This window comes from Acomys minous, assembly GCF_964271855.1.
Source record: "Acomys minous genome assembly, chromosome: 6".
Classification (NCBI taxonomy): Eukaryota; Metazoa; Chordata; class Mammalia; order Rodentia; family Muridae; genus Acomys; species Acomys minous.
In genome coordinates this window covers 10,696,858-10,724,696 of record NC_140487.1, presented here as the reverse complement: position 1 = coordinate 10,724,696, position 27,839 = coordinate 10,696,858, and the positions used below count along the sequence as shown (strand labels likewise).

The 27,839-nt window shown below is 43.1% G+C and overlaps 1 protein-coding gene across 7 annotated transcripts in view; it reads left to right on the top strand.

The window, feature by feature from the left end:
* MET (MET proto-oncogene, receptor tyrosine kinase) overlaps positions 1 to 27,839 on the top strand; it is a 109,104-nt gene that overhangs the window by 40,958 nt on the left and 40,307 nt on the right. For all 7 annotated transcript variants that reach the window (XM_084786799.1, XM_084786794.1, XM_084786798.1 and 4 more), the window contains 4 exons: positions 7,893 to 8,084; positions 20,764 to 20,901; positions 21,796 to 21,969; positions 26,225 to 26,385. In XM_084786799.1, the coding sequence (XP_084642925.1) occupies positions 7,893 to 8,084; positions 20,764 to 20,901; positions 21,796 to 21,969; positions 26,225 to 26,385 (665 nt within the window). The remainder of the gene's footprint in view (positions 1 to 7,892; positions 8,085 to 20,763; positions 20,902 to 21,795; positions 21,970 to 26,224; positions 26,386 to 27,839) is intronic.

Here is a 27,839-nt window from a genome sequence, read left to right as displayed (position 1 = left end):
AGAAAGTCCATGCTAGGCAGAGAAACCCTCTCCTGAGCTAGATAGGCCTAATGAGAGATTTGGTTGGAGCTCAGGACGTTGGACACCTTGGGTGTTGGAGGGCTCTGCTGCTGCAGGTTGAAGTTTCTGTGACTGGACAGCTCTCTGAGTTCAGTACAAAATGGAGGACTCCCTTCCCCGAGTGGGGCTTCCTGTTCCCTGCCTGTCCTCATTTGGAAGATTCTCCTGAACTAGATGCCTGGCTTATCATAGATGTAGCCTTTCACACAGCTTTTTGCATAATGCTCCACCCAGCCCCCCACTTTGCCCATATGATAACTAGGTAGTGAGGTATACTGTGAGCACCTATCAGGCTATCTCCTGGCTGCTCCCCTTTTCCTATATATTCCCTCTCCCCTGGACTAAAGCTGACCTGCCTCCCTGCAGCTGGTCCTGGATATCGTTCCATCGTGCTCACAGCCTTCGGAGCCCTGCACCCCACCTCTCCTCCTCCTGCCACTTAAAAAGTTTCTGATAAGTAGATCAAGTCTGAATCCAAATGAGAAAACATGAAATGAGTCTCCTCACTCTATAATGCTAAGATGGAGAAGAGGGATAAGAGCTGATGACAGTTGGATTGATGAGTCCAGAATATAGTCATGGGCTTCAAGAACACACTGGGGGCATGATTGAACACTTTTGTTTCATCCATTTTCCCTGTCTTCTGGGCTTTTCCTAGGACAGTCATTAGTTACTCTGCAGTGAGAGGGAGCTTCCTGGGCCCACAAAGAAGCTAAGACTCTTGACTTCCCTTTGATTGGTTAATGTAGGGTGGTTTGGTTTTGTCTCTTCTGGCTTTCTGCTATTTCTACTGCGAGGTAAGTGCATTATGATTTGGTTCCTATTCACTACATAGAGAAAGACAGAAAACCTCCTCACAGCATCAAAATCTGCCACACTTGGAACAGTTTTATGAATCACTGTCACTCCTTGCTGAGGCTGAGCTCAGTGTGAAGGCTGCTAACCAAAACCACATGGGCTCAGCCTGTGTTATATCTGATTCACCTTCAGAAATGATAAAGATGCAAATGCTTTAACATGTCCAGTTCCAACGACCGTATCCTTGTAGAATTTTGAGTGTTCTAATCCCGAGGGTGGATTTATATCTATGTATGAATGCATTCGTACACATGCATATAAAAAGCCATACGTACATGTACATAAAATATATTCTGTTCCAAGAATCTTTCCTCCTATAGTCCAACTTCTGTAAAGACCTAGCTCGGCATCCGTCTCTGCTCCGAGGTTGTTCTGCAGCTGTTGAAGGCCACGCTGACCTCATCCCCCTCTAGTCCGATAGCACGTGCTGTCCACTGAGGCTTTTTTTTTTTGTCTGACATAATAAGTTATGTGTTGGTCTCTTGTGTCCCTGTGTGCTCTGTGCCTTCAGAAAATGGGCTGGAAAAATATTTTGGCACACATATCAAGTTAGGAATGATTTTGACATTTTTAAAGGGTCACATATATGCGAGAAAAGTAAAATCTGCCACAGGGATAGTATGACCTTCAAAGTCTAACACATTTGTTATCTTTTTAATTTCTTGATAACTTCGTAAATACCTATAGTGCATCCTGTTGTACTCAACCCCTACTCCCACCTTTTAACTCACCCCACCCCCAGTGTATCTCCCTTCCGGTTTCACATCCTTTTTTTAAAAATAGCCTATTGAGTCCATTTGGGGCTGCTTTATGTGCACACGAGTGTGGGCCATCCATGAGGGCATGAACACACTCTCCTTCTAGACCATCTTCAGAAGGGCGGGGCTCTGTGAGCACCTCCCCCTCACCTTGCTGGAAGTTCTAACTGCCTCGGTCTTGAGCAGGTATCTATAGTAAAAGCACAATACTTTCATGATAAAATAATGGAAAATATGATTGGGAGTGTAGCTTGGTAAGACATGTGCTTAGCATTTACAGACTTTGGGTTCAATACTCAGCGGCAGAGATGGCAGGGGTGGGGGAGGGTGTTGGAGGAGAGGATTAAATGACTTCTAGAAGCCCTGCACTAAAAGAGAGAAACTCTCCCTCCCCAAATTGGGAGAGAAAATGATAGGTTTGAGTCAGGCCTATTGAAATGTCGCCTGCAGGCAGATGTGGAGATGCGCTGGCCCTGAGGGGACAAGGGGTGTGGAGAGTTAGGCCATCACCACTAGGCGAGCTGCAGCATTGACACCTGGTGACTCACCAGCTCTGAGCCAGCAGCAGGCCAACCAGAGGCCTGTTTGTGCTGTGTTGGTGGCTGGCAGAGCTGTAAGGATGTCATTTTGCCAGCTTACCTTTAACTCTGCACCCGGCTTTGCTCTTCTGCTAGACCTGCAGTTAGACACCTGCTAGACCAGGCGTCAGGGCATCATGGCTCCAGGGCAGGTAAAGACGTGGCACAGAATTGCTTCTTCTCGGGGAGTCAATGGAAGCAGAAGCAGTGAGAAAGCCTCTTGCTTTCAGGCTGTGCCCTGAAAACATCAAACTTGAGTTCCCTTCCTAGCAAGGTCGAGACAACACCACCTTTTGACACTAAAGACTATCCCACTCTGCCCAAGGACTGATTCTTCTGCACCCTAGGGGAGTCCTGTCTTTAGTGTTGTTCTAGTGACTTCCTCTGCAAGAAGCATAGGCAGGCGTTGACATCCAGAGGGCTGTGTCACGCATTCAGAGTGTCCAGTGCACCCCAGTGGGAATGGTATTTAGGGAACAAAGCCAAGCAGAGTTCGAACATTACCACAGTTGAACGTTTAGCCAACTGGTGAACAACGTCTAAGAAAGGGAGCATTCCATTTTGAGTTTTGAGTCTCCCACAAAGCCACAATGCAAAATAGCACTATGAATAAAGTTTATATTTTTTTTTTTTAAAATCTATTAATTTTCCCATGCTCCAGGACGTAAGAACTGGTACAAGTAAGCTGGGATGATTTTTACAAAACTACATTTTAAAAGTTATCTACATGGCTGATTTAAGTTATCTATAGATGAGCTAAATCTGTCGTATAGATCAATTAAAAGGATCACTATTTTAAATACATCACATCCTTAATTACACCGAAGTAAATGTAATTGCATAGTTGCTGCATACATCACAGTGTTAATTGGGGAAAACATCTTGAGTTAAACCTATTGAGGTTTCTAGCACTTCAATTTTCTTTTTTATTGAAAAAAATCCATATGGCTGACTCAGTTTTTTTTTTAATACCTGGCAAGTACTCATGATAATAAAAAATAAAATAAAATAAAACCACTCAATTAATTAAGGTATTACTTCAAAGTCAATCTCTAGGGTGAGATATAAGATTGAAGCTAGGGAAGGGAGTTTGGAACAAGTTTAAAGGGTGTGTGTGTGTGTGTGTGTGTCTGTGTGTGTGTGTGTCTGTGTCTGTGTGTTCCCCAATCCTTTGAGCGCATATGTTGAGGTCAGAGACATCCTCATAGGACATAGTGAGTGAGTGAGACTCAGAGTTAGCCCTGTGTGCTGTTGCTTTGCAATGTGGAGACTCCCGTTGCTAAGGCTCAGATAGCATGCAGGTCTGTAGGCCACTCTGCCCCCGCCTCCGGGTTGCCCAACATTCTCAGCAGGGAGAGAGATAAACATAGCCCCTTCTCCTGCAGGGAATGTTGGGACATTACTTCTTCCTGGAAGCCAGCGTGCTTACCCCTCCTCCTCCTCCTCCTCCTCCTCCTCCTCCTCCTCCTCCTCCTCCTCCTGCAGCCCTCTGCTCTGGGAAGAGATGAAAAAGGAGTAGATACGGATCCATGCATTATGAAACCAGGCTGTCCTTGACGCTGTTTGTTTCTTAGCTCCAATTGCACAATCTTTCAAACCAAGGAAACCTGTAGACCCAGTCCTAGCATTGTGCAATGTCCTCACATAGGAGTTTTGCTGGGGACAGATGGAGACGTAGCTCCGTGCTCCTAATCCTTAAAGAGATGTGATTCTGAGACCAATCTCCTGAAGGAAGGGTCTCAAAGTTCACACTATAATTCTTGCATCCATGCTGGCACAGATTTATGCTTCACCTTTCCCTCTGTGACAACAGGCCCATGGGGGCGGAATGCCTGCTCACAGCACTCACTTTCCATTGGGGAAAAAGTTGGCGGCAAGCTCCTCTAAGTTTGCAGGCACTCTGAGCAACTCCCAGAGACCACCACACCCTGTTCACCTCCCCCAGCAACGTGGGCCTTAAAACAAGCCGGTTAGGAGAAGGGCTTTGTCTCTGCTGGCTTTGCAGAATCACAACTTCTGCAGTAATGACTATCACCTGCTGCTATCACCTAGGCCTGAAGGAGGGCTCGGGGGGGACAAAAGATAAGGAGAAAGTTCCTGTGTCTTGATGGTAGAGAGCTGGCAATTTTGTATGGTCCAGGATGGATCCTGCACACTACGCACTGTATTTATGTCCCAGAAAAACTCCATTAATTAACTCTGTGCCCTAGGTCACAATTGAGGCTTTAAAGCTACCCAGGTCTAGAAAGGGGGAATATAGGGCCTAGTAAGAGAAGGAACAAAACAGCTACAGAAGCCTGGCCCTGAAACAGCCCCTCTTCTGATGGAGCACTTCAGATGCCCTAAGATTTAAAATTGCCCATCGCCTGTGTAAGCGGCTTCCCTCGGCTCTGGCTGTCTCCACAAAATGAATCAGTGATCCCCAGTAGAAACTCAATTATCAATTAATCGATCTCTATTGAGTTGCTAGCACATCCTGGTTAACTGCTGCTCCTCAGAATAATCTATAGTACTTTAGTGAAGAAAAGCTTCTAATTCAGTAGTGAACTAGGACCAATTAATACATCAAAATAAGTGTCCAGAACTGAAACGTTTTCTTAATTACAAGATACAACAGGTTTAGGATCTGTAAGACCCTCTCAGGTTGTTAATTGATTGCCATTTAAAATGAAGAAATTGTTAGAACACAGAATATTTTAAGTGGATTTTAACTAGAGGCAAAAAGATATAAGAACTTTACAATTCCCTGTTAATATGTGGTCAGCCTTAAAGAATGGTGTCGCTATACAGTAGTATAATTGAATGTTTTGCTATTTTTAGACAGGAAGTTGGAGGGCAGTGCATGTGTGTGAGACTAGGTAACAGCATGCTTGCCCAGCAGGTACAAAGTGCTGGGTTCAACTATGAGCACCACAGAAATTTTAGTTTCTGATTATTAAAATACGGGATAGTAACAGAAGATTTCTAAGTTTTTAATAAGTTTCCCGGACTTGGTACAATACATAAAGGTGCCCAGGGATGAACTTGCATTTCTTTTCTTCTAAGATGGACTTCATTTTCCTCAGTATGTCCTCCCACCCGCTTCATCGGGCCCAGATTTACCAATTCCCAGCCATCGTCAGGAGCAATGAAGATCCTGGCCTTCTTTGTTCCTCATGAACTCCTAACTGTTCTATTTCCTGAAAACAGAGGTTTAAAAACTACTAGCTCACAGCTCCACACTTATGCCCCCTCCACCGTACTTACTCAGTCATCCTGTTATTACTTATTAGCTCTCTTATTTTGCCTGACCTTCAGTCTGTCACTGGCACTGTAGTACTGAAAGAGCAGGGAGTCACGACTGGAGCCCGACATTAACTACACGGGGAAATGTTGGGTTGCAGCAGACGTCGTTACTGCTGTGCTTGCAGGGAATGGGCAAAAGCTATCATGAGCATCTATAATAGGAGCACTGGGCCTTGATATGAGCATCAGAGCACGGCTCATGAGAGACTGGTGTTAAGCTCATGAATAAAGGATGTGTAAGAGCTTTACCAGGTGAGTGAAGGTGCAAGGAGCACCCGGGAAGAGGAAACCGCATATGTCAGGCTCCTTAATGGGAAGATGCCGGAACACTCAGACAGCTCAAAGCGGGCCTAACATCGAGACACAGAGAACACAGACCTGCAGGGCTTGGGTAAAAGCCACATAATAGAAGACCCGGCGGGCCATGTTACAAGTGCTTATCCCGAGAGCAAGGAGACTCTTGTTCTAAATGGAGTGGAAGAGGCAGCGAATCATTAAAAGAAAAGAAAAGAAAAAAAAAGACCAACTGCAATATAAGCAACTAACCTGACAAAGGCGAGGATGGACACAGTGGGGCTGCTTGAGAAGCTATTGCACAGCAAAAGGGTGGGCAGCTAGGATGGATAGTACCGTGGTGAAGACAGAAAAACCAGGGGTAGATCTGGGAGATAGTCTGTTGACAATAACTAAGACGAGCTGAGTCCCTGGAGCTGAGTCGCTCGGGAGCAGGGAAACCTGACGTGAGGAAATGCCTCCATCAGAACAGCCTGTAGGCAGTTCTTGATTGTTGGCTGATGCGGGAAGGCCCAGCCCACTGAGGGTAGCATCATCCCTGTGCAGCTGGCCCTGGGAGTAGTAAGCAAGAGAGCTGACCCGTGGCCCTGAAAGCAAACCAGTAAGCGGCTTTCCTCTTTGAATCCTGCCTCTGCTTGGGTTCCTGCCTTGACTCCCATCGATGATGGACTGTGAGTTGGACATGTAAACCAAACAAACTTGTCCTCCCCGAGTCACCTTTGGACCGGGCATTATCACAGCGACGGAAAGTGACTGGGACAGTCAGAAAATGAAGAGCCATTCTATGAGGGATAAATAAGATAAGATCAGCAATGGAGGTGAAGAAGGGGCATGCCAAGCCTGAGAGCTCGCAGACACGCGGATGGAGATGCAAATGTAGAGTCAATAAAATAGACGTCACAGGAGAAATAGATTGCTAGGGAGAGTACAGCGAGTGTGTGGTCCAGGCATGACCCTAGAAGGCTTGGGAAGTCTGACATAGAAACCCAGGCTTGAGGGGTCCTGCACAGGAGGCACAAATGCTTAGGTCTGGGAAGCAAGGGAAACACCAGAGAACTGAGTCTACACCGGGGGGGGGGGGGGGGGGGTGAGGGGGGTGGAGGGGGGTGGAGGGGGGGATGGGGGGACCCAGTGATTCTCTTTCTCCTGCCTTATAGAACAGTCTCCCCCCAGCCCCAGCCCTTCCACTTGAAGGGTTACCAATTTGGTGCGTGTCTTTCACGAAGCCGACTACTGCAATACTTGCTGTGCACTTTTTACCCTTCCCCCAGCGATGGCAGAGTCTCTGGTGAAGTCTTCCTGCATGCTGCTGCTGTTGCCCCAGAGATGCTTATGAGCTGGTTATTTTAACCTTCGTAACAATTCTTTGTGTGTGGAGGGGCCGGGGTGGGGGTGGGGCATTTTCCTGTAGCCATCTCTTATTTCACAGATGGAGAGAATAAAGCAGAGATCACCTCGATTTCTGAACACAGAAAGGTTATAGGAACTGCACAAAATGCACATGCATCCAGGACCAAGGCTTGATAAAGGCAGTTGCTGTATGCTCAGCTACCTTCTCAGGAATTCTCTGTAACCACTACTTCCCTCCATTTCACTGCCCCCCCCAAATGCACATATGCAGGGTTTTAAAATATGTCACATATGACTTTTAACATCATTCCTATTCATTATTATTAATGGACCTGAAATTCATTTCATAGGACTTTCTGCTAGGAACTGTACACTTAGGTCAAGAAATGAGACACTTAAGGTTTTGTTTTTCTTCTCACAGCATCCAGGCTCCATCTTTGTGAGTGCACATTTGAACCCCAGTGTAAAACTGAGATAATAAGTTTTGCCTTCCAGTTTTGAGAGTCTGTACACGCAACAGTGCCTGGTAAAACGCTGGAGCCTTTTCGGTCAGGGCAGTAGTTCCTGCGTGGTTAGGGCTGGTTGGTCGGCCGTTTGTGCCGTTATCCTTGCTATGCTGAGGAAGCTCTTTCATGGCAAACAGCGAAGTTTCTTACCAGTCTGTTTGCCTCTGAACTCACCTTAACTTGGGGACCACATTTTCTTCCAGACCCTGCTGAGAAATTCATCAGGCTGTGAAGTGCGCAGCAATGAGTACCGGACGGAGTTTACCACGGCTTTGCAGCGTGTTGACTTATTCGCGGGCCGGTTCAACCGAGTGCTCTTAACATCCATCTCCACCTTCATCAAAGATGACCTCACCATAGCTAACCTGGGGACATCAGAAGGCCGCTTTATACAGGTAAGCGCATTCTTAGAGTACCTGGGTTTATGCAATTAATTTGTTTTTGTTTTCACTGTAAGATATTTACAAACAGGCTACAACGTGCAAATCACAGTATTAGCTGGAAATAATACCTAAAAGGCCAACAGTGAGGCATGGCCTACTTTTTATAAAGTGGGTCGCTTGTTTCTGTAAAGTTTTGAACCTTTCAAATCAAATGTGCTTGCTTTAATCTTCTTGTCTGGAATGGTCTTTTTTTTTTTTCCATTCATAACTTCTATCACATGATTGGAAAGTTAAAAAAAAAAAAGAAAGAAAGAAAGAAAGAAAAACAATTAAGCCCTTCCAGGCCATGTTTTCCTATTTCAGAGGAAGCTGTGGATCAAAGGAGAGTTATTGTGTGAACCCTGTGTGTCCATGAGAGGAGGCATTCACGTCCCTGAGAGACGTTGGCAGCAATCAGAAAGGGAAGTTGTCAGACTCCCACTGTACCTCAGGCCCTCCTCATTCTGCAAAATGGTGGAGTCTCACACAAAGGAGCTCGAATACTTTTTTTTTTTAAAGCAGGCTTCATTGAGAAATGCTTCTAATGGCTAGTGACTGTATTTCCATACAATAAAAGTCCACATTTCAGACTTGATGGAATTAGTGTTTCCTAGCTACAAGAATCATAGCACTTTGCAGAAATTAACAACCCCTCATGGTGGATATATTTTATTGGTTTAATAGTTACTGTGCTTTCACCATGAGTTCGTGAGCAGATTCTCAATTAATGCAGAAGGACAATGACATCTATGCAACTTTTATGAATATTAGGATTTTCTTATAAAGGAGGATGCTTGTTTCCTAATTGTCTGATGAAGCTAATATCCTGATTGGATAACGGTGTCTAGTAAACCAACTGAGGGAGGGGAGATTTTCCTCTAATTTATCCATCAAGGCATACTGTATATTATTTTACAAAGCAAAGTTTTGAAAATCTTTGTTGTCTTTAGAATAATCTGGATGTTTATCATTGCCATAATACAACTCATATTTATCATATGTGTGGTGGAAGTTTTTCAAAGTCATGAAACATGAAATTCAACCTTCCTATGTCTAAAATGTTGGCAAAGATCCTGTGATTGTGACTGTTCGCACACTGTTTCCTCAACTACTATGCCCCCCCACACACAGCTGACCACTCCTCTTCCCCCCCTCACACAGTCTAGTACGCTGCCTACCTGACTCACCAGTCCTGGTCATTTAATTCTGTTCTTAACTGTGAAGGTGGGACACACACATAGGCATGTAGACCTTCTATTATCTGTTATCTCTGAAATGGAATCCCGTTACTCGTGTTCATGTGCAGTCTTCATGTGCACTGATAATTTCTTTCAAAGCCCAAAGAATCTGAAGGAGAAGTGGGCATCCAGTGAGTCCCTGATACACGCGTGGCAATGGCTGGCTTCCCCACATCTTTATTACTGCTTCTCTATTTCCTACGTTGTCCATTATTTCTCCAACCCAGGTCTTCACTGACACACTTTTACAGTCACTTTAGATTTGAGAAGTAATTTTTTTCTTCTTGAGATTACAATATTTCTCTCTTCCTGGTTTCCCTGCAAACCCTCCCACATGCCCTTAACCAGTGTCCTTCAAATTCATGGCCCTCTTTCCCCCCCCCCCACTGTTATTGCATGCATATATGTATATGTATACACATATATTCCTAAATATAACCTGTTTCATCAATAGTTTGTCCTTAAACATCAAAAGGATCAGAGTCTATTTCCACATGTTAAAAATTATACTAAAATCCCATTTTAAGTGAGTTACTTTAATAAAAGAGTTCAGCCCACCCAAGGGATATATCACTTATATATAACCATATACTTATTTTAACTAAAGCTCTGCAGTTGATTGTTTATTCTTGTCTTAGTGTGTATATAGAGAGGGGAGCTATTGTATGCCACTAGTGGCACAAAGAAAAATGGTGAAAATGAAAAATTATTCCATAATAGGTACTGGTGTCACCATCTGATATTTTTGTTAGCAAGGTAATTTTTAAGTCATCAAGATTATATTAAGATCCCACTGCCTTTTCTTTACTGGGCAAGTGAGTAAAGCAAAGGAAACACAGAAACTGCTTTTGGGGAAATAAAATTTTGATAGAGGAGATTAAAATGCTTTCCTGGCAGCAATATTGCATACAGATAAGGGGCTGCAGGGACCACAAAGAATTTATTTCTATGGTAGTTGCGTTCCATCAAGTTTTATATAAATAAACCTAAAGCATTTGACAGTCACCATAAGCATCCAACCATACTGAAACGCAGTTTGTTTACATCAAATACAGTGGAGGGAGGAGGAGGCGAAGAGGAAGGCGGGAGACCTTCAGGGAGCTTTGCCAGTGTGACTTACTACCAGGTTCTGTCAGTGTTTTGACTGGACTAAAACTCTAAATCCGTAGCCAAGCCAAGTTTCTACAATGCATGTTTTAATAAATACTATAGCGTTTCTGTTACAAAATAGAATCAACATATTTTTCCCTCCCAAGGCAGCTGCCACACATGAAAAAAAAAAAAAAACAGAGAAATGATTTTACTTCCTTCCTACCCTCAAGCCTAATGGCAAAGTTGCTTAGCAAATTTTTTTTATCCCAAGAGTTTGCAGCTGTTTCTGCCCTTCCTATTGTGTTGGTGTTCGGCTCCGGCTGGGAACACAAGCTACAGCCCCAGCTGTTGGGTGCAAAGTGAATCAGGTATTTCACAGTGGTTATTTGATTAGAAAGAATTATATTGTTTAGCTAACAATAGTCTGTGCGTGGCAGAGAAGACATTTTTGACATGTCGCTAACTTTTAAACAAGTGTAACTTATCTCATGCAGGTGCAACTAAGTCTAAATATACTGACGCGTTCATATATCTGAGGCTAGATCAGTGGAAGTGTGTCGATAGTAGAATTCAAAAAAACGGTTTTGGTTTGTGTGATCACTCTCTTGGGAGGCTTTGAAGTAAAACACTAAGCAGCATTTGAGAGAGCAGAAGTAAACAGTGAGACTATGTGTCCTTATGGGGAAACCTAACACGGTGTGCAAGGCCATGCAAGAGAAGGGTGGGTTCTCCCGAAGACGACCACAGGGCTAATCTCAGGGCTTGCCCACGTCTCTCCTTCTGAGCTCCTCATCTAATCTACATCTAAACAATGCTTGCTTGATTTTTTTTTTTTTTAACAGCACTTGGATAAGGCCTTTAATCTCTAAATGCAAAGCATTGCTATTAAAATATTTGTGCATGACTGTCAGGCCAGGGAGAGTTAGTGGATCAGGATGGGGGAAGGGAAGGGGCCAGAGGCCTTTCCAGGGCTTGTTTCCAACTCAGCTCCACAGACGTTTACTGGGCAACCCCACACTGTGCCTGCTAACAGTGCCCACTGCCTGAGCACAATCACAGGTGCCACCCTGGTCTTTCTTCTTCACCCTTCCCCCGCCCCCTGCCTTTCCTATCCTGTTACCTTTATTGATGTTTCTCTCCTGGTCTTATCTGGACCAGTTGGGTCTAGCAAAGATGTCTTTTGGTCATGGTCATTCTTTATGGCCTTAACTTAAAGTATTACGTCAGCAATCAGTGAAGTTGAGAATAATTACTCTCTTTCAGTAAGACCAGTTCATCTACTCGCCTCCTGTCATCAGGTTGCTTGGGCATTTTCTACCACCACTCTGGTGTACCACATCAATCCTTGCCATTGTAAGGCAAGGGCATGCATCCTGTTTAGAAGTACTGTTATTTTCTAATATGCAGACACATATAGATTCCGCAAGGGAGCATTAGAGACGCATCTGAATGAAGATTAAACTCAAACATTGTTTCTCTTTAGGGATTGTTAATTCACTCATCTCTTATAAAATGTTCACACAGAGGCAGCATTAAAAATATCATTTAAAATGAAGTATACAGCACTGACCTAGATATAGCCCTAAAGAATGTTAGCATTAGTATGTTTCTTTTGAGGAAAACATGTACAGTGAGTTCAGAAGCTTCTTCGTGTGAAGTAAGAACTTATTGTAAATAAGAATTTGAAGATCATGCCCATAGCTAAAATTTAAGCTAGGTTCATGTATGGTCTTATAGCATTGATATATGCATGCTTGTGAAGGATAAACACTTTGTTCACTATCAAATTACAGAAATTTAAAGCATCATAAATATTTGAAACAATGGGAGAATGTGATACCTTGTTTTCGTTGTAGATAACAGAGTAACTAAAATTTATTTCACGCATGCTTCTCAGAAAACAACAACAAAAACAACAAAAAACAGAGGGACGTGTAAAATATGAAACATACATAGCATTAGTTTATGAATCTTTATTAATTTTAGATATCAATAACAGGTAAATTCTGTACATAGACTAATTGCCCTGTAGTCAATGTATTTGTAATACTAAATTAGAGTTGCACTAGTTATCATCACTGTAACGAAACACTGACAGAAACGCCTTAAGGGAAAAAGGGTCTTGAGGGTACTGGGTACTGCCCATCACAGCAGTGAAGGTATGGCAGCAGCAGTGGCTCATGACTGCAGCAAAGGCTGCTTGTTCACATCTGGGTAGATCAGGAAGCAGAGATAGGCAGGAAGCAATGTCTGGGTACAAACAGCAAGGCCCCCTCTCCAGTAGTGGACCTCCTTTAGCTGGACTGCACTTCCCAAAAGTTCCTCAACCTCCTTGAGCAAAGGCACCAGCTGAGGACCAGGTGTTCAAACTCATGAACCTGCAGGGAAAATTTTCACATCTAAACCCAAGAAATGTATTATATATTAGTTCTTCCCGTATTTCTACAAATTCACTTGATTATTTGGGTTTTAGATGTTTGGTTTTTGTTTGTTGGTTGGTTTTACTTATATCAGTTATATGGAACTTACATGAAGCACAGACACACGAGCACTTATTGTTTGGATATGTCTGTCCTTGCGATGTCTGCTTGGTGGAGAAGCGCTCATGCCCGTTCAGCAAAAATAGCTAAGCAAAGGACAGTTCTCCCAGCCCTGGCTTTTAAATGAACTTCGTGGCTTTATTCTGCAACACAGAGGGCCACACCTTTCCTCTCCTACTCTCTTTAATTCAAGTTTTGTACTTGGTACGTTGTCTCCCACCTCTGAGTCCTAAGCTTCCAATACTGATCAGCAATTTCTACTATTTTTTTTTCTGTTTCATAAAACTAGTTTCCTTGAGTGAAACAGCAGCTCATATACTGGCTTCTCTCCAATAAACATCATTTTGTGGATGGTAGCTGGCTACCCTGAAAACACACATTAAACTCGGAGGCCCGGGACATTTTAAAACATTCAGGTTTCCATCAAGGCATAAGTAGGCCTCCCAGGTCAATCTTCAGTTCTACTGAAGCAGTAGAGAGCTCTTGGGGAGCTACTATGGACCAGAATATGATCTATACCGGAACTACAGGAAAGCACATTAAACTCTACATCTGCAGCACTGTATCTAGATATAACTTGGTCTGTCTATTACTCACATTTTTCTTCTTGAGACCCAAAATTCCAATGATTTGACTCTTTCATGAAGAATTGGTTTGTCCTTACTCCTTAACAGAAAGCCTGGGTTTCTTAACATTTATGATACATCAATATTGTAGACGGTGTCAAAGCTCCTCCTCACTTTTGTTTACTTTCAAACAGGGCTGAAAACTTCACTTCTGCCTTCAAACAATTTTATGCAGGCCTCTTAGATGCCATTTGATCATATACCACAGGTCTACTGTTATCACCAACCGAATAACCTTGTGAAGAACTGTGCTGCACGTTTCTAGAAATCTGCCATCCAGTTCAGCTGGACTGAGGGCCACTAGGAATGTCACACCTATGATTTGTAACCTAGAAATGAACCTCATCGAAACCAGCATCTTGTTTGTGCAGTGTAATGCTGCTTTACACGGCGGGGCATGCCTGCCATCCAGGTACTTAGGCTGTCAACACAAGAAGATCTCACGTTGGAGGCCAGCCTGGGCTACATAGGGAGACCTGCAGAACGGGTTGGGGGAATGGAGAAAGGAAAAGAATAAGATGAGGAAGAGGAAGAAAATAGAAGAAGAAGGAGAGGAGAAAGAGGTGAAGAAGAGGGTAGGAGGTAAGGGGACGGTAGCAATAAAGAGCTGATAGGACTGTTAGTGGCCACTGGTCTCTACCAGAATAATAAAGGGTAGGAAGTATCCTTCGTCTACAGCAATCCTGATTAAACTTCATGTTAGACTGTCCTCTGATGACCTCCAGGGGCCCTCACTCTTCTTCATGTTCACATGTCCTTCACTGTCACCAAGCTGTTCTGTTCTAACTACACGGCCACTCCGCCTCCTCTGCCCCATGCCCTCCCCTCTGATTTGCCACCCAGCTATCTGGGGCATGTGTGTCATCTCTCACTCTGTTTCTCCAGTGAGAATCTACTCTGCCAGCTACCAGCCCCCCTAGGAGCCTGCATTATAGAGGCCCGTGCTGACCGTGAAGAAACATTCTTCAAAGCCTTGACTATGGCTGCTAAGCAGGGATGGCCAAGCAAGGGTCTCCAATAGATCTCTTGAAGTAAACTTTCATTTTACAGAAACACACACACACACACACACACACACACACACACACAAGTAAGAAGTACAATTCCAAACCATAGTAAAGTACCACTTCACGCCCACGAAAATGGCCATAATTAAGAAAATGGAAAATAGGCACGCTCCTTTATTCTCATTACTCCAGCACGTAAGAAGCAGTGAGTTCAGTGTCAGCCTGGGCTATGTAGTGAGTTCCAGGATAGCCATGACTATGTAGAAAGTGCCTGACTTTAAAACAAAAATTTTTAAGCCGGGTGTGATGGTGCACTCCTTTAATCCCAGCACTCAGGGAGGCAGAGGCAGGTGGATCCCTGTGAGTTCAAGGCCAGCCTGGTCTACAAAGTGAGTCCAGGACAGCCAAGTCTACACAGAGAGACCCTGTCTCAAAAAAGCAAAAAAAAAAAAAAAAAATTTAAGAATGAAGAAAAGAAACTTAAAGTCAAAAGCCTAAGTTGTGGGAATGTAGAGTAGTACAGACACTGGGAAATAACTTAGCAGTCCCTTAAAAAGCTAAAGACTGGGTTACCATAAGGTTAAAAACAGTCCTTATCCTAGATGCCACACACAGGAGAAATGACAGTGCATGTTCACACGAGAAGTTTCACATCAATATCCACAGGAGCATTATTCAGAGGCAAAACATAGAATCAACCAAAATGTCCACCAAGTGATGCGTAAGTGGTCTGTGTACAGAGAACAATATTGCTCAGCAAACAAAAGGAGCATGGATTAGTCTTAAAAACATACGAAGCAGAACATGCCAAACACAAAGGCCAGATAGTATCAGATTCCATTCATACGTAATGTTCAGAATAGGAAAATATAGAGTGATAGAAAGTAAATTAGTAGTTATCAGAGGCTAAGGAGATTGGCCATTAGGTTAAGGGATGTTAGTGAGGTTGGGTGTTTGTTTGCTTGCTTGTTTGTTTGAGAAACTAAAAGTATTTCATTCTCTTGGCTGCTGTTTTGTGCTATTGACAGTGTCCCTTTATAGAAGCTTTTCAGTTTCATGAGGTCCACTTATTAATTGTTGATCTTAGTGCATGTGCTGTTGATATTCTGTTCAAGAAGTTGTCTCCTATGCCAATAAGTTCAAGGCCCTTCCCCACTTTCTCTTCTATTAGACTGGTTTTATGTTAAGGTTTTTGATCCACTTGGACTTCAGTTTGGGGCAGGGTGATAAATATGGGTCTATTAGCATTCTTCTACATGCAAACCAGCATCATTTGTTGAAGATGCTATCTTTTTTCCATTGTATGGTTTTGGCTTCTTTATCAAAAATCAAGTGTCTGTAGTTGTATGGGATTATTTCTGGGTATTTGATTAGATTCAATTGATCCACCAGTCTGTTTCTATCCCAATACCATACAGTTGTTAATTACTGTTGCTCTATAGTACAGCTTGAAATCAGGGATGGTGATACTTCAAGAAGTTTTTTAATTGTACAGGATTGTTTTAGCTATCCTGGGATTTTTGTTTTTCTATATGAAGTTGAGAAGTATTTCAAAGTAGACTGTAGTAATGATTGCACAAATCTGCATATACTCTAGAAACTGGCCTCTATGGTACAGGCTGGAAACTGTCAGGATGGAAGGAATAGCAGTGGATTCTCACTGGAGAAACAGAGTGGAGGATGAAACACACTCCCCAGAGCGTGTAGCCCGTCACACAGGAAGTGTGAGGAGGAGGTGGAGTGGTAGTGTGGTTCGATCAGCCCAGCATGAGTGATGGTGGGTTTCTGGAAAGACAGAGAGAAGTACCCTGGAAGTCATCAGAGGACAGCCAAGCAAGGAGTTTAGTCAGGATTGCTGTAGACTCAGGGCATGTCCTACCCTTTAATTTTCTTGGAGAGACTTGAGAGACCACTGAAATTCCTATTGACCCTACAACCCCCACCACTACTCCCCTCTCTTCCTCCGCCTTCTCTTCCCCCTCCTCTTCCTCCTCATTCCTTTTTTTATGTGAAACTATTGAATTGTCTACTTTGAAAAAAGAGAAACAGAAAACTTAGGGAAGCAGATAGCAATATAGATTTATTCTGCGTTAAATTATGTTCATACTTTTTAAACAAAGGTTAATTGTAAAGCTATCTAATTAAAAATAAAAACAGTATATGATAGGGAAATTTGGTCTTTATGAATTATAGAATATCACAGAAAATTATTTTTTCACATTTACAAATTTTCCAGGTGAAAACCACACTGTTATAGTTACATGCTCATGTATTTTTCCCACATCTTTTCTCAGATACCTTATTGAGAGAGTTTATGTGGCCTAATAACGTCAATGAGCAAGTAAATTCTGATGCTTTCTTCTCCCCTCACCCCTCTAGACAATGCATTAAGCCTTTATTTTCAGGATCATTGAAGAAAAAGGGTCTGTGGCCTAAATACTAAAGATTAGTCATGGACACAGTAGAAACTCAAAAGATAATTGCCGGTCTTCTATTTCATACTAATTGTTCTCAGATTGCCAAGTGATTTATCATCAGAATTAAACTTACGTGCCCAATTCTGTTCTGTCCCTAGAAATATCTCCATGACAACAAAAAGCAACTCCTAATTCTTGCTAGCACTGCTTCAGGGGTATTTTGAGGATTTTAGTGGTTACTCAATTATTTAGGATTCTGGCAATGAGAGAGAGGGAGGAATTCATGATAGAAAAAGCATTCTTGGCATTTCCATACAGTGGATATTCCTGCAGAGAAAAAGGCTAATGACCAACTGGAAAGGTATTTGCATCCGTGATAAGGTCTCTGATCATCAGCACAAAGGCAAAGATGCATCCATCTCTTCTCATGGCCTTCCTGCTTCCTCCTGCTGTCTTCGCTCCACAGCAGCCAGAGATAACTGGGCCACTACAATGCCATCTTAGCCACCAGTGCTCATTTAAACAGAGAGGCCTTTTCTCCTTAAGGACCCTTCACTCATGCAGCCAACACTACCGAAACAAGGAGTAACTGGCAAGCAGATGCGTTGTGAAAGCTGTTCTAGCGTCAACTCTCCAGGGCTCTTTGGGACTTCTGACTTGGAGCTTCACATTGGCACTTACTCCAGGACTCCAAGAGCCAAGCAGCTGGGTGTTTAACAAGGGGTCAAGCACACAGATTCTGGCATCGATAAAGTCTATGGGAAACCCGACTCTTGCACACTCTAGCTAAGTTCTTCCTTGAACTTTACTGAAAGCAAAAACAGTATCTATCATCCAGAATAACTGTGAAGAGCCATGCTGATCTCTTCCTAAAGCCCTTAGAATTGCATCTGACTCGGTTACCTATGATGAAAGTGCCATGTGTGTGGTGTCCCCAGCTGAAAAATGATGGGAAGGCAACAACAAATCAATCAAGCCAAGCCCAGAGATGCAAAGAGCTTCTTTATGGAAGCAAAGCGAAAGGTTAATCGTTCCTGGGAAGCACATATAATCAGATATGTGATAAAGTCAGAGATAACAGTCTAGTAATTAAGAAGGGATTGCTTATTATAGACATGAGAAATTCTAAACCGAGCAAGAAAGTTATATATAGAATTGCCATAAGGCTCAGCAACTCCAGTCTTGACGTATCACATGACAGCAGTGGAAAGAAAATGAAACATATCATTTCAAAGGATTCTGGGAGATAATCATTGTCATGCAACAGGTCTGAGGAGCATTGAACAAACCAGAAAGACAGGTGCAAAAGGCAAATATCCAAGAGTTGATCCATAATCATCAAAGAGGTAAAGATTAAAAAAAAAATGAGTATTGAGACAAGCTGATGTGTCTTAGTTTAGGTTTTATTGCCGCAACCGAAAAGCAAGTTGGGAAGGATTTATTTGGCTTACACTTCCATTTTGCTGTTCATCGGCTAAGGAAGTCAAGGCAGGAACCTGGAGGCAGGAGCTAATGCAGAGGCCATGGAGAAGTGCTTACTGGCTTGCACCCCAGGGCTTGCTCAACCTACTTTCTCACAGAACTCAAGACCAGCAGCCCAGATATAGAACCACCCACCATGGGCTGGGCCCTCCCTCATCAAAAGTCATTAAGAAAATACCTTTCAACTTGATCTTTTTTGTTTTGTTTCGTTTTTCAAGACAGGGTTTCTCTGTGTAACCTTGGCTGTTCCGGACTCACTTTGTACACCAGGCTGGACTTCATCTCACAGAGATCCTCTTGCCTCTGCCTCCCCGAGTGCTGGGATGACAGGATATGCCACCACTCCCTGCTCAGCTGGGTCTTATGGAGGCATTTTTCTCAATTAAGGTTCCCACCTTTCAGATACCTCTAACTTGTGTCAAGTTGACCTAAGACTAGCCAGCATACTAATATTTGTGTTGGTTTTGACTTATGCATGGGAAAAGGAGGGGTTTGTTTGTTTGTTTGTTTGTTTGTTTGTTTCTAAATCTTTGTATTTAAAATGAAGTCATGGGTTGGAGAAGTACAGAAAATGGGAGGAGCTAAGCAGGAAAAGGGTTTTATGTTCGCAACACCGAATAGCTGAATTCCCGATAACACACTAGCTATAGAGGTTTAGGATCTTCAGTGACTGATGGGTGAGAGCCCAGGGGAAGGGGAGGGCAGGGGCTGGAAACTAAATTCTTCTTCACTTTGCCCACAGAGGTCACAAATGCCTATTGGGCCCAAACTGTAGGAAATGACAGTCATTTCCATCCTGACCACGTGACCCTTGAGCCATCATTTAACGTCTGTGCAAATATAACCACCCGATTAATGGAGGTGTTTTGAAAGTGTTGAGTGTTTGGAGTAGAACAAGCATGTCATGATGTTAAATTTTTATGGCTCAATGTGCATTTGGTTAGTTTTTCTATTAACGCTTCACCCCATGAGAACAAATTAAGCACTTGGAAATCTTCCTGAATTGTTTTAGGCTACTTGGTTTCTTTATGGTGTTGAAGAAAAAAAAGAAAATGACTACTTTTCCCCAGAATATGTTTATTTTTTACTTACTCAAGTACGAAGCACTTAATTGCTACCTTAATATGCACTGTTTTGTGAATGAAAAAATGATGATAGAAGGAGTGGTTTCGTTTGGTTTAATTTTTTTATTTTTTATTTTTTATTTATTTATTTATTTTTTTTTGGTTTGGTTTGGTTTAATTTGATTGTGTTGTTTTTATTCTAACTTCTCGGTGCCCGTGGTTGTCCCGGGACTTCATATGGCAAACCAGTGTACTTTGAAAATTCATCTTATAAAGGTTTCTTGGAAATACCAGGCAGTTTCACAGTAGATACGAAGCCTAGTGCAGAACCAGCTTCTTACCCCACAACCCCTGTGTGCAAACTGATGGCCTACTTAAGATACTCCCTGAGCATGCCCAACGCCCCCTGAAGTCTGTCGTCAGCTAAAATAACCATCCTGATCCTGTTGTACTCATTGGTCTGTCTCTGACTGACTGTTGTCACTGGATTGTAGAAACAGGAAGGAGGGAAAGTATACGGCTGGGGAATATCCCTAATGAAAAATAACCTGAACACAAGGACAATACCATTTTTCCTTTTCTCCAAATACATTGTTCAGGTGTCGTTAAAGCCACCAGGCCTTATTTTTAAAGCCAGGATGAAATGTGGAACTTTATTTGCAATATAAGCAATAATGTACCATGAGACAGTTATAATATACATATATATATAGTCAATTCAAAGATCCAGAATCTATTCTGACCTCAGAAGATCCATAAATACAGCTTAAAGGTAGTGCAGCTGGAATCACCCGTGGTTTGCCAGAGTCCTAGTCCTCTACTCTTAACATTACGTCATGGGAAACTGCCCCATGGGAGGGTTTAAAGGGCAGAATACAGAATAACTCAGGAACTATGAAACCTAAGAGGTGTCTTCCTTCTGGGGAGATTTTTGGCTCCTCCAGTTTCCCTTTCACTTGTAAGGATTGGTGTGACTGTGCTGGCTGATTGGTTGGACTCTCTCTTTCCCAGGAAATGACTTGAGACCATAGACAAGAATATGAGGGTTCAATTAAGCTGGCTTCGAGGCAGGAGGCTGGTTTCGAACAGTGTGAACTGTGCATGAGCCTTTAGCTGGGACACTGATGCACACTCCTGCATGTAAAGCAAGTCTGCTGGAATGAGGGTGTTTCCTTTTGTTACACAGGCCGTGCTCTCTCGAACCATGGTCTCTTTCACTCCTCATGTGAACTTCCTCCTGGATTCCCATCCAGTGTCTCCACAAGTTATTGTGGAGCATCCATCAAACCAAGATGGCTACACGTTGGTTATCACAGGGAAGAAGGTAAGGCCTGTTTCCATGGATACGGTTCTCCTTGAATGGATATTATGTTGTTGTTGTTGTTGTTGTTGTTGTTGTTGTTGTTGTAATAACCCTGTTCAGTGTCTTAGATTCATGCCTCTCCCATTTAGCTCTTTCTTGAGTGGTCCAGAAAGCTCCTGAAATAAGAGTTATTTATTATTCAAGGAATATTAGGCCTGAGGGGTCTTCTTTAGAATGTGCCCTTCTCCTTGCATCCTGTTTCTCCATGAAAAACAAAAGGAAAGGAAACCACACATAATGCAAATTATAATCCTAACAACAGAACCCCAGAACAGGCAGATAAACCCTGGAGACACACAATGGAATTTGACTCCAGCCAGTAATCTTTTTCTCTAAGAGAAAGATGTACCTCTTGATACCAGAGTGGTGTGTTACCTTGCCTAGAACTTTCCAGGGTTTCAAGTGTTTCGCTGGCAGATTAAATTAGTCTCCTATTAGTCTGTTATTTTGAAATCATCTGAGAGAGAGCCTCGTGTGTCTATTATGTAGAATTTATGGCATTACAGGACAGTGATTCTGGACCAGGGTAGTAGTGTTGTTGTTTTCTTAAAGCTGTGGTTTGGAGTTGGGGTGGGAGGTTAGTTAGTTAGTCCTGGGTTTTGCTGTCCAAGATTTCCTGGAGCTCACAGCTCTGTCTCAGCCTTCCAAGCAGCAAATTTTTCTGGTGTACACTATATCCAGCAAGCAGTGTTAACTTTTATCATGTACGGGCCAACAGTAAAAGAAGTTTAACTTTTTCTAAGATCACTTCAAGCCATTCTTATGGGATTTTTTCACTTGTATGCTGTCAACTGATGTTTATATGTAACCTTTACGTGGCCACTTTTTGATGCTTTCTGTCCCTTTTCTTCACAGATCACCAAGATTCCGCTGAATGGCTTGGGCTGTGGACATTTCCAGTCCTGCAGTCAGTGTCTTTCAGCCCCTTCCTTTGTCCAGTGTGGGTGGTGCCGCGATCAATGTGTGAATTCCGATGAATGCCCCAACGGCACATGGACCCAAGAGATCTGCCTGCCAGCAATTTATGAGGTAGGACTATCTGCCGGCCATCATACAAATTACAATGATGAAGAATGGAATGTGGAAATGTATTCATTGATGTGGGGGACACCAGCCAAAGTCCCCTCTTGGTCAATAAGGTAGATCGGGACACCCCCTCACGCTGCTTCCTAAGTGCTGCCTTCATGCCCCTGGGTCCTTTCTAGGGGGAGCAACTCTCCCTTAGGTCCATGCACATAGCAACACAGTGAAGTGGGAGATGAGGAGCACCGCTCTGCAGTCCAGATCTGATCCATGCTCAGTTACCCATACTCCTATCCCTCGTTGCCTGCTCTAGGCCAGGTACCCAACAGAAGCACAGAGAGAGAGATAGGTCTCATGTCCATGGCATACGTGGAGCCCCTAACTTGAACCATGCAGACTGATGAGCCTTGTACATAAAGATCAGTTCCCAGGTTCCGCTGTGGGTGCCTTTAAAGCTTGTTTCAGTGTACCTGGACAAGAAATAATGACTCAGAGAACAGCTACACTGGCATCTACGCTTCTATAAGACGGATCATACTTCAGTTGACTCTGAAAATATTTACCGATTGTATGGCGAGACAGATATAGGGAAGGAGACAAGTGCACCCCGCTGTTGAAGAACCCAGTTCCTGGCAAGGATGGCAGCCTTGCCATTGTAGATTTATATAAGGATTGGTTTGACACTGTGAAAATATGTGGTAGTCTTTTAAAAACCTCTTGCTCGCGTAGATTTTGCTTGAGAAATATTTCCCAAGCGAGGACCCAGTGTTACCTCTTCTGCCTGCATGTTGAACAGTTGGCCTTTAGTAAATAGTTCTTGTGAAAGACTCAAGTCAAAGGGCTGGGTCACCTGCTTCACTCCAAGTAAACAAAGTGGCCCCGGGTGGAAACCAGGCTGAAGTGCAGGGCTGTTCCCATTTAGTTACGGTTTAGAGCGAGATTTGCAGTGGGTAACTGGGTCTTCAGAGAAAAACATTTTCTGCGAGATGTGCTACAATTTTCAAGCCTTGGCCTGGTCACCCAGAGAATGAACTGAAAGTAGTAAGACAGCAGCTAGGAGCCAGGGCTGTGCTGTTCAGTCTTTTAAACCCGGATGCAACTGTGTGCTTTAGTAAACAAATAGCCTTGGCAATTGCAGATGCTAGAAACTTGAACTCTTTACAGTCTGTGAGAACGACATTGGGAGAGAGAGAGAGAGAGAGAGAGAGAGAGAGAGAGAGAGAGAGAGAGAGAGCGCACATTTACGCACAGTCACACACAGTTACATCACAATAATTTCCTTTCAGAATCATCCACAATAGTATTTAAGAAAGCAAGCTGATAACCTGACCAGAAAAAAACATTTCATCTTGACCAGTGTGCTTCTCTATTAATCATCAAAGTCTTGTTAAAATAGCTGAAAACAAGCCGAGCATGGTGGTTCATGCCTTTAATGCCAACACTCAGGGAAGCAGAGGTAGGCAGATATCTATGAGTTCAAGGCCTGCCTGGTCTACAAAGTGAGTCCTAGACAGCCAGGGTTACACAAAGAAACTCTGTCTCACAAAAAAACAAAAACAGAAAACAGAAAACAAAACAAAACAAACAAACAAACAAACAAAAAAAACCAAGTTGAAAACTGAGTAATGAGCTTAGAGTTTCCCAGAACCACATAGTCTTCCTCTTCCCACCTCTTTCCCAAGTACAGCATCCACAGTTGGTGACTAACAGGTTGCGGCGTCCCGTGCACAGGTTGATGAAGGCGTGGGTTATAGAGTAGAAGGAAAGTAGCAGCACAGCTGAGTCTCTAAACCCCCCACCCCCCACCCCCACCCCGACCCCTGCCCCCACCCCCACCCCTGCCCCCACTCCCACCCCCACCCCACCCCCCACCCCCACCCCGACCCCCACCCCCCACCCCTGCCCCCACTCCCACCCCCACCCCACCCCACCCCCACTCCACCCCCTCTTGTCCATAGCTGTTAGGAAGATTTCATGCCATACTAGACCGTGACATTGGGCATTCTTACTGCAAGAAAATAAGATAAATTGTCCCCCTTTCTTTTCTGCCTTAAACTCTACATGCACAAATCCAGCTGATGTATAGAGTTTCACTTTCTGATACATATGCCCTAACCTGCTTCTCAAGATACGTGGCGCTCAGTGGCTGAGGTACTTAGCAGTTCCAGATATGAGTGATTTCAGGATTTTAAGCCCAATGCATTGTTTCAAATGCGTCTTCTAACCTCATACTTCAAGAGCAGCGAGAAATGTTCAGAAAAGGGGGGGGGGCACATTTGCAGTATATTCCATTGTATCTGGGCAGGGGAATCTTCCTATCTTATAGGACTGAGGAAGATCTCAGAGACACAGTAGAACTTTATCTTTGATTAGAATCCCAGATAAGGAGCAACAGCAGACCAGGCAGCAGTACACTGCCATCAATATATTTGTGACTTTATTTTTCCTGCTAAATCAGAAAGTGGCTTTGGTAGTAAATTTAAGTTTCAATTTTTTTTTTTAATGCTTTCTCCTATTTTATCTGAATGGGGTGCACTAACATAAGCCGAAAGTCTTGATAGGATGAGTCCAGCAGTGATGTGATCTTTCACCTGTGAAAGGATGCGAGCTACTTTGGTGTGGTATCTCCCCAGCCAGACAGGTGGGAGAGCCAGCTTCTGTGGCTTTCTGCAGGATGCTCATTTCCTGCCTGGAGAGTTTCTCTGCACTTCAGGATAACTCAGTTTGCCAGCCCATTGTTGAGGCTAGGCAAGGGTGTGTGGTCTACGACCGCTTCCTTCCTTTTCCACTGGAAGAGGCATGGGTTCCTCCACAAGCTACTGGGAAAGCGTTCAGTCCAGCGACCGCTTTGTAGAGCCACCCTTTCAAACCCCGGGGCTGGCACAGGGCTTCAGAGTCACTCTGCCTCTTGCCAGTGCAGCTGCTGAACAGCGCGGAGGTGGCTTTTCTCAGTGGTTTCCAAGTCTCTTCGGCATTTCGTAAGAAGCAGCAGTGTGTGCTGAGTGACAGGCTTCAGTTCTGATGTGGAGCAGAGGATGAGCTGGAGGCCTGGGCAGCTGGTTAGGCTGGGGAAACCTTCCTGTTAGAAGGAGCGGCAGCTGCGTGTCAGTCAGCCTTGGCCTGAGGAGTCCTGGGACCAAATGCTTCTTCTCTTCTGCTGGAGTTCTACTATCATAATAGATTTTTTTTTCCCCTAGCAGCTCTCATTTGGTTAGACATAGACGAGGTGAATTTACGTGAAAGGCACAACTGAGTAATGCATCTGTATGGATAAAATGACTATTATAAAAACATTAAGCTATAACTTTAGAGGGGTTTGGCAACAAGGGTGAGTTAAGACATTGGTTTGTGATTATTTACTTGGGAAGGCTGGGGATGTTTGCCCATTGGAATTCCTCTGAAAGTTCTTAGCCCTAAGACTTGCTCGGGCCAGGCTTTAGCAAATGCCTTGGCTTGTTCCGAGTTGCCCTGATCTTCACACTTCATTTTCCCACCATTGTACTTAACAGTACAATTTACAATATGTCCCCCCAAAAGAGCATTTCCTTTTTCAATTGTCACACAGCTCCCCAGGAGAAGCTTATTTTTAACTTGGAAATGTGTTTTGCCTAAGTAGTTTTAACCTAGGAACGGCTGTCTTACAGACGTCATAAATGCCTCATGCTATGGTATAACATGGGTGCCACCGTCTTATTAGTAACTCCATGGTTCACTTTTTAGCACATGAAAAATGGGCCTACCATTCACTGAACTTTGCACATGAGGGAAAAGGTCTTTAGTATGATTCAAAATAATGTCAAAAATAGAATTAGAAAAATTACTACAATAATGATTTGAGGATCTCTCAGTTTTGATTCTTCCAATAGAAATAATGTGTTGTTTATATTAACTATTACATAACTTCATGTATGTTGCATATCAAATAGTCACCATATTTAAAAAGCAACTAAAAAAGTTATGGAAGAAATACAAATTGGTAGACGTATAGTAAACTCAGAGCCCGGCAGAGCGCCTGAGCTTAGCTCCCAGTACCTATTTAGGTGACTGCCAGCCAGCTGTGATTCCAGGACCAGAGCATAGAATTCCCATCTCTGGCTTCCGTAGTCAATGTGCTCACATGCAGAAAAAAAAAACCACACACACACACACACACAGAAGCATACACGTGGATTTTTTCAAAATAAAAATAAATATACTTTCTACAATATGAAAAAAAATCACATATGCTGCTTTTTTTCTAAGTCCTGTTTTATTCTTGTAGGTGTTCCCGACTAGTGCGCCCCTTGAAGGAGGAACAATGCTGACCATATGTGGCTGGGACTTTGGATTCAAGAAGAATAATAAATTTGATTTAAGGAAAACCAAAGTTCTGCTTGGCAACGAGAGCTGTACCTTGACCTTAAGTGAGAGCACGGCAAATACGTAAGGACCATGGTGATTTTGCTGAGCTGGGCTGAGAAGATACGCTTGGTTCTTTAATTAGGGTTTCTAAAAAGAAAAAGAAATTGTCCTGGGTAACCTTGGTGATGAGGTAATCCAGGAATTACTTGTTATATTGTAGTTGCAGCAACCAAAGTTTTAACAGTTGAATCTTTATATTTGAATCTGTTCTATAGGGTAAGTATATCTAATATAGATTTTTATTCCAGGGTCATAAAAGATCTTAATATATCTATTTTAATGAAACCAAAATCAATTAATATCAAGCTTGCCGGGCCAAAGACAAACACAAAATCATTCTTAAAGCATCCTTTGTTTGACTGGAGAGATGGCTCAGAGGTTAAGGGCACTGCCTGCTCTTTGAAAGGTCCTGAGTTCAATTCCCAGCGACCACATGGTGTCTCACAACCATCTACAATGAGATCTTATGCCCCTTTCTGGCCTGTAGGTGGTACATGCAGGCAGAAAACTATAAAACATCCCTTGTTCTCCAAAACTCTTAATTACTGCAACATGAATTAAGATGTATATAGAAAAAAACCACAATTCATTCTCTCTTTTTAGAAGTTACTTAGTAAAACAAATTATATTAAACCATATATTATATGTATTATATTATATATGAAACTATATAAGATTAGTGATAAAAATTCACATTGTTGGGACCTAATGAGACGCCTCAGTAGCTCATGTGCTTATTGGTCAAGTACGAGAACCCAAGTTGAATACCCAGCACCCCAGTAAAAAGTGCCATGGTGTTCACAGGCATTCCAGCACTAGGGAGGCAGAGACAGGAAGATGCCTGGTGCTTATAGCCAGCCTCGCCTAGTCAGGAATCTCCAGGTCCCAGTGAGCGAGTGCATCTGAAAACCAGGCAGATGGCCCCTGAAGAATAACACCCACTGTTGACCTCTGGTGTCTTCATGCATACTTGTGCCCCCAACATGACACAGTCTATGAGGAGACTGTCACCGTTTCATTATCCTTTAAGAGATTTAAATAAATGTGTGACAACTATAGTCATAGAAATACAGTTGTTGGCATAAGTTGATGAAAAGAGCTGGCTCATTCAGGGCTGGCACGTTGGCTCCTATGCTACTGAGACAGCAGTCACTTTCTTACATGTGCCAAGCAAGCACATAATTTTACAGGCTTAGGTTATCATGCGCTTCTCAGCTGTTGAAGTCTGTAATGCTGAGGTCTGACGTTCCCCACAATGGTCAATATAAAGTTTGGCATCACCATTCAAAAAAATAGATGACGTGATTTTTCAGCCTTGATGCTTCCGTGACACTGAGCTTACGGTGTGGAGTCGGGAGCTCACAACCTAGGGTTAATGTCCCATTGCCACAAAGCAAGCAAACCAGAAAATTAGAAAATGCATGTGGATTTGAAACGTATTAAGCTCGGCTCTTTTGTTTTGTTTTGTTTTGCAG